The following is an 8,249-nucleotide window of genomic DNA, read 5'->3' as shown; positions in this document are numbered from 1 at the left end:
TTCTAGAGATATCAATTCACTGACGACAATTGGTGAACGGTTACTCAAAATCGTGGATTAGTTGAAGTTAGACATTAACACCGTCGGATGCCGGCTCAGTGGTCTATCGGTTAAGGGCTCTGGCTCGAGACTGGTAGTTCCTCAGTTTGAATCTCGCGAGTGCGGGATCGTGGATGCGCACTGCTGAAGAGTCCCATAGTAGGACGAAACGGCCGTCCAGGGCTCCCAGGTTTTCCATGGTTGTCTAGCTTCAATTGACTCATGATTTCAACTATGAAAATATGTCAATGAGTAGAAAAATATATTTATCATTAACTTTCTACCTAATGTTCAATTTATATGAAACTATCTGGTCTATCAATGAGAGTGATACATACAAATCTATGATACAATCTTTGTCAACAGCGGCTGCAAAAATAAGATTTTATTATAAGACGATATCTTTTTAGAAAGTTCTACGATTTAAATCGCTATTTGCTAGATTTAAGTTTTATTAGAAAAAACAGCATAAATCAGGATATAAGTCCATTCACTTGCCATTTCCTTGAGAAGATTATAGTATAACCTACCTCGAATTCCTATTAAAATAATAGTCATCGTCAGTTTTACATATCCTCCTAACACTTTGTTTGTTAATTAAAAATACTGATAATTATCAAATGTCTGGGATTATTTAACGGATATAGTTTTCATAAATTACATCACCGAAAAATCTTAGTTAAACAAACATTGAAAACCAGAAATTATTAGATGGGTGTTTTGACTTAACATGGAGCTCCTCAGAAGCTCTCAACAACGACCTAGCTGGGTATGGAACCGAGAAACTTAAGTTTCACTGAGAGAGCTTAACCTCTGAACCACTGATTCATCATCCAGTTATGAATATATCTAACTTCAATCAACTGGCGATACTGAATGACCATTATTTCAACTATGAAAATTCATTAATCTCTACAAATCCCCTGTTCTAATAATAACCATGTGCTCACTAGTGGCTGATTTCAAGATGTAGTTCCTGGAGTTCTAGTAAGAAGCGGTGGTTAGTGGATTTCAACTGTGTTAAATGCAAAACAGGTAGTGAAACATGGTTTCGCAATATCGTGAATTCATCGGAGATAGACATGTACACTATTGAGCGGCGAATCAGTAGTATAAAGGTTAAGTGTTCGCAACAAAACCGAAGGCTCTTAGTTTGATCCCCGGTGTGTTCATGTGTATGCACTGCTGAGTAATCCGATACTAGAACAAGTAAACAGTCTGGTGCTTACTAATTTCCAGTAGCTGGTTAATTAATGTCAGTTCACGATGTAAACCATGAAGATTCAACAATCTCCACAAACTACTTTACCAAGAATATTTTTTTCATTAAAACAGAATCTTAACTAACTTTATTCATTATATAAACTCACTTTTGAGAGGCGAATCTAACCAATCCATCTTCATGTATATACAACCTTAAGGGATTGACTGATGAGATATACACATAAATACGTAGATCAAATTTACTATCATTTATCAGATATGGACGAGAAAGGTATCTACATGAGACGGAAAGAAATTTTGAACGATTCAAATAAGATTTCATTTAAACTATTTCTGACTTATGTCAAAGCAAAGATTCTATAAATTAATTGTATCAATACTTATACACGGGTAAATTGATAGACAGCGATGACATCCGATCCACAGTCACTAAAGCTCGTGGTACGTTTTTCTTTGCAATAAAGTACTAAATTTTTTAGTGTGTTCTATTCACAATGAAACACACGTTTTTATAAATAGAAACATACGTTAAAGAGGTAGGTAGTTGTTGGACCTACGTAATATACATTCTCACCACCTCAATACTTCACCAAACGATTTGGACCTAACCTCAGCATTGCTCACACGGTAATCCCAGCATATCAGAACAATGCTTCGAAGGCATAAATACTAAAAGCTCATGAATATCCCTTATTTCTTAAAGGTCACGTTTTACAACTAAAACGTAGAATGGGATGAAATACCGGAAAGTTGATTGGTAGACGGTCATCTCGCCTACACTATAAATGACTTAAGTTGGTAAAACCTAACTGACATTTTTGAATCTGTGTTGCAATTTCATCAGAAACTAAGTAACCAGGGATAATGAGACTTCTCAGTCAGTCAGCAACAACGTAGAACTTCGTACGTACGTACATCAGTTCAAGTTGTCATACCACATTAGCACAGAGATATAATTGTCGATTCAAATCCCATTGTGGTAGAGGTAGTAAAAGTAATCGGAAAGATTAGGGTTTAAAAAAGTTATTGAAGGAGAATAATACAGTGAAATAAATTTTGGAAGAGAAGGAGATAGAGACATGAAGAATTCAGAATATTAGAATTTGGTAGAACACAAAGAGTGGATGCACCTGTGCCATTGCAAATGATTTTGAGCCATGTCATTCAAGGTCTCTAACCATCGGTTGTTATTGTCTCACGGATCCCAGGCAGGTAGTCTACACCTACCAAAACGGCTCAGTCCACTTGTCAGTGACTTCATGGGTTTGTGATACGTTTTGGTCTGGACGCCCCTAGCCTTCTTCCAACCTACTCCTACACCACAGAACATTGCTCGTCGGGACAGTCGGTGGTTAGGCGTACGTGACACGTGTCCCAGCCATCTCAACTGATGAAGTTTCACTACGTCATCAATCGATTTGCCATCCTTACCTAGTACCCGTTTCCTAACAACTACATTACTTACCCGGTGGTCCCAGGATTTACGAGCAATGTTTCGAAGACATTTATGATCGAATACTAGTAACCTACGAATATTTTCTACTCTTACCGGCCATGTTCCACGACCATAAAGTAAGACAGGATGAACTACTGTGCAGTAAACCCGCTCTTTGGTGGGTAGACGGATATCTCACGTGCGCCATAAGTGACGTATATTGGCAAAAGCTAGACGAGCCTTCTGTATCCGTGCTGAGATTGCGTCACACACCAGACCACAAGGGCTGATGAGACTCCCAAGATAAGTGAAGCGGTCAACACACCCAACTACTTCACTCCCTATCATCAGTTCAGGTACAGGTGCAACCCAATCCTGAGGTAACATTTTGCACTTCGAGGGGGAGAATCGCATCCCGAACATGCCTGAATAGTTGCTTATAGTGGTCAGAAGACTCTGCATTTTGTCAGCGTCTTCACCAAATAAAACTATGTCGCCGGCATATTCTAAGTCAACAAGTGAGCCTCCCGGTAAAAGTTCAACTCCAGGAAATTTAGATGAGGAAAATATTATTTCTTAAAGCACGTCACCGACAAAGTTAAACGAGAATGGAGAGAGTGGACAGCCCTGACGAACACCACTTGAGATAATCAGTTCTGATGGCAGTTCTTCATAAGCTCTCACTCGGCCAGTTGTGCTCGAGTAGAGAGCCTGTATAAGGTTAATGTACTTCTTTTTGTACTCCTTTCGGTGACAAACACTGCCACAGAACCTCACGATCAACAGAGTCAAATACCTCCTTAAGGTCCAGAAAAACTACTATTGTGGAGCGTCTGAATGTGTCTATGTTCTAGGACCTGACGTAGTGTGAATATCTGGTCTAAACAACCACTTCCAGGTCGAAAACCAGCCTGGTTTTCTCTAGTCTGCTTTTCACGGGCTTTGGTTAAGCGTCAAACTATTATTGAAGCTAATATTTTAGACACTATATTAGTCAAACTGATCCCTCTGTGATTGTCACAGGAGGACTTTTGTCCTTTATTATAGACTGGTACAATCAGTGATTGAGACCAGTCAGATGGGATTACGTCCAGTTCCTAAATTCTAACTTAGACCTCAGTTAATCTCACTGCTAATACTGGACCTCCATCCTTAAAAATCTCAGAGGTAAACCTGTCAGGATCTGCTGCTCTCCCTCGCTTCAGATTTCCTATAGTTTCTAAGATAAGTGAAGTGATAGATGTACTCAATTATACTATAATCAATTTAGGCGTTGATACAGACCAGTCTTGAGGTAACAGCTTCGATTTAAAGGGATTGAAATACATTTCTAACATTCTTTCAATGTTACTCAAGGCAACCAGAGGAGCTTTCAACTTGTCAGTGACTTTACCAAACAAAACTATGTGTAATCTGCGTATCCTGGGCTTGTAAGTGAACCATCTAGTAGTAGATTAATCCCAGAAAATTCAGATGATGAAAGTACTATCTTTAAGAGACTGTATTTGACAGAGTTAAATAGTAATGGGTTAAACGAACAATCTTAACGAATGCGTCTTGGTATCATGAATTCTGATGACAATTCGACATAAACTCTGACTCAATCTGTATTGTCACAGCAGAGAGCCTTTAAGAGATTTATGCACTAGTTCGGCATACCTTTCGATCATAGGTATTGTCATAAAAGCTGTTAATCAATGGACTCGAACGTTAAGTGAAGGTCAAGAAATACCGACAAAGTTGGGTGTTGATTGATATATCTAACACTACAGACCATGTCATGCAAATCCCTCTAGCTCTCGAGGATTTCTACAGATTAATAGGGTGGTTTCTATAGTAAAAAAATGGTGTTGTAATAAGCTCTCTCTTGGGATTCTTCTAGAAAGCTGTTTTGTGACCAAGTTAATGAATACTGCTTTTTGAACAACTATCGATAGTATTCATTTTTATCATGAAGATATGGACTGCATCAACATAAACAGTGATCATTATAACATAATTTTTAAGTTAATTAAGTAGTTACCACAAATCAATTACGTTCAAAATGGAATTACAGGTGAAATCAAAGTACAATTTTCATGTTTTGCTAAAGTGAAGATTTGGACGGTGACTATGAAGTTCTGTATACTTGGAACGGCTGTATACAAACTTCCACTGTTGTGTATCATTGCGCAGGAAGAGAGACCTAATACATTTTCTATAATCGAAAGCCAAACGAATATGCACCGACAGTATTATAAATGATAAATTGAATGAAATCTGAGGAACACACATGGAAAATGGTTACTCCTTCAGTGTTACTGGTGGCAAACTGAAAGTAAATGATCAGGTTGAAAGCTCTGCTGTGGTTCTTAAGAAAATTTTATTTATAAGCAATGAATTCATAACAGACACGATACCACAAATACTAAGGCAAAAAGTCCTCAAGATTTCTGAGAAAGATCTATTCTGAGATGGTAGAGAAGATTTGTAGCTCAGATGGATGATTTAGGTGGAGTTTTGTTATCTGAGCTGGATGGTTTGGTCGTAGAGTTTTCATTGTCCTTCTGAACAACATCAGCAAAAACCAGGTTAAAGTAAAGTGTTCGGATTTCTCACAACTTGTCCTGTTGACCTCAATCTCCATTGGCTATCGTTGGCCTTTAACCAATCATTGTCTACCCCCATTATTTTGATTGTATCGCCCTTTGATCTGATTCTTAGTCTTATATTTGTTCATGATTTTTCTTATGTGTTGATAAATTGAATCAGTTGATTATTGATTAACCTAAGTGTCAAGCTTAAAAAAATTCTCTGGTGTTCTTAGTATTCCTTCAATCTAAGATTTTAACATCCTTCCAGTCAAATGTGTGTCCACAGTTGCCCTCATGCATTGATATAAATGAAGATATGTCATGGCGTTTGACTGCTAATTGATGTTCATGCAAGCGAAGATGAAGGGGGAGTCCACTTTGTCCGATGTAGTGTTTTTTGCAATTGGAACAGTTTATTTTGTAAATGATGTTTGGATTTTCTTGTTGTTTCAGCCTTCGGTTTGCATACGATTGATTGAAGTGATTTTGCTGGTTTGTGTGCTACACCCATACCAAATGGCTATAATAATTTCTGATATGACTTTTGTATATATCAGGATGGTCCGTTTGTTGGTTACTATAATTTATTTCATTTTTGCTGATGAGTTAGTTGACATTTTTTGAAATTGCGTGGGTAACCGTTCTTCATCAAAAAATATCAACCCAACTCATCAGCAGAAACGAAATCAAGTATAGAAACCAACAAACGGATCTATTAAGTAGATATTTGAATTGTTTTCCCCAGTAGAAAACTCATTAAAGATAGTATCAAGGATAAACTGCCTCTTTAGACCATCCCAATGTGTATTCATCGATTTGTTTGCGCTTATATAGCAGATCGTATTGGCTTTACAAGTGCCAGTTAGTCAGCTCAATACTTGAACACCTTATCAAGTCTAGTTATATACCACCAGGAGAATCATCGTTCAAGATTATTTATAGATCATTATTGCATTGAAAAAATATTTGTGTCAAAAATTATTTACACAGACAAACCTATAGTAAATCACTGATTTAATTTTGATCTTAGTGCACAATAAAGACATGTTTAATTCCTTATTTCACAGAAGTCTTAGTACACCATCTAATTTTACAATTTATGATTGTCAGTAATTCACGGATTCTTCTTCCTATATACCTTTTACATTTCCTTTATGCATTAATTCATATTACTTTTAAGACTATTAAGCCACTTATATTCAACATTAGGAAACATTAATTATTTATCATTATGTCCCTGAATGATTTAACAATCCATCTTCTTAGAAAGGAGTTTTGTGGAGATTTTAGTAATTTTACATAGTTGAAATCATATGCTTACTAGTGACTCGCTCCATGAGGTATTTCCTGGAGTTCTAGTGAGAAGCAGTGACCAGTGGAGTTCAACCACGTATGTTGTGAGATATCAACTCACTGAAGATAATTGGTGAACGGTTGCTCAACTTCGTGGATTGGTTGAAGTTAGACAATAACAACATTGGATGCCGGCTCAAGGGTCTAGTGGTTAAGCGCTCTGGCGCAAGAATGATAGGTCCTGGGTTCGAGTCTCTCCAGGCGGGATCGTGGATGCGCACTGTTGAGGAGTCCCACAATAGAACGAAATGGCCGTCAAGCAGTGCTTCCAGATTTTCCATAGTGGTCTAGCTTCAATTGAATCATGATTTCACCTATATAAAATTAACATCCATCTGTTTTACCATAGGATATTGTATAAAAGATTAACTATAAATAAGGTTGCAAAGCTTAAGTAAATGACATTATTGAAAAGAAAATTCTCTTTGATGAATAGTCAATTTATTTAAATTGAGTTTGATAAATAATTTTATTTTATATAGTTGAGATCATGAGTCAATTGAAGCTAGACCACCATGGAGAACCTGGAAGCACTGGACGGCCGTTTCGTCCTATTGTGGGACTCCTCAGCAGTCTATCTTCAGTTGACTAATGATTTCAGCTATATGAAATTACCAAAATCTTCACAAAACCCCCCTCAGAAAATAATTTTATTGTTTCGTTCTTTTTTGTTGTTTCATTATACATAGAGATAAGAGACTTAGTACTTAGAAAAATGAATAAACATTCCTAAAATAATGTAAAAGAAATTTGATTTCTGCTGAACAATTTTTATGTCCAGATAGTACTATAATGATTACTGAAATCTTAATGGTACGTTTTATGTGTATCAGTTAAAAAATGAATTCAATTTAAATTTCCATCAGTAATTTGTTATAGAATACCTACCTTATTCCATAACTTTACAAACAATTAACCTGTCGATTCCTAGAAACTATACTGTACCTGTTATTTTAATCCAGGATGATTACGATTATACTGAACAAATTAGTGAAATATTTCATTGAAGTATTATACAAACAATCGTTAAATTATATTTACAGATTCAAATTTGCATAAAACTCAATGCAAAATTTGAATTGACAACTGCATCTCTGTGTTAATATGGTATGGCAACTCGAATTGATGTACGTACGTATGAAGTTCTACGTTGTGACTGACTGACAAAGCAAAAATAGTTTATCCAAATTCGATATATATTCACTAAAACAATTACGTAACTCTTTACCCAATATCTTATTTATAATTCATGATAGTCAAAAATTTCGTACTTTTATACTGAAGGTTAAAAGATTTGGGTTATGAAAAGGAAAAAAAAGAAAAATATATTATCATCACATGAACTATATAAAGTATCGTTGTATTACTGTAGGTGAATTAATTTATAGATTCATTTATTCAAATTAGCCATGAAATGTTTCCAAGATAACTATGTTAACATATTGATATCATCAAGTAGATATATTGTACTACAGTGTAAATAACAATAGTTAAGAATGAAATATCATTATGAACTTGAAAGAAAATTACAAACAAATTTTCAATGAATAAACTAATCAAATTTCTAAAGATTAAGAAATGATCTTATATGAGATTTGTAAGCAACGATGGATAGTGGCTAGCAG

The 8,249-nt window shown here is 35.8% G+C and overlaps 1 protein-coding gene across 1 annotated transcript in view; it reads right to left on the bottom strand.

Annotated features, from left to right (window-relative positions):
* The window catches only part of Smp_163450 (tubulin tyrosine ligase-related), a gene marked incomplete at both ends in the record, with an annotated part of 34,240 nt that overhangs the window by 7,100 nt on the left and 18,891 nt on the right, over positions 1 to 8,249 (bottom strand). Inside the window, one exon of the mRNA XM_018798957.1 lies at positions 1,410 to 1,538. Coding sequence (XP_018650794.1) covers positions 1,410 to 1,538 — 129 coding nt within the window. The remainder of the gene's footprint in view (positions 1 to 1,409; positions 1,539 to 8,249) is intronic.

Source organism: Schistosoma mansoni, chromosome 3, assembly GCF_000237925.1.
Source record: "Schistosoma mansoni strain Puerto Rico chromosome 3, complete genome".
Taxonomy (NCBI): domain Eukaryota; kingdom Metazoa; phylum Platyhelminthes; class Trematoda; order Strigeidida; family Schistosomatidae; genus Schistosoma; species Schistosoma mansoni.
This window is presented reverse-complemented; position numbering and strand designations above follow the sequence as displayed.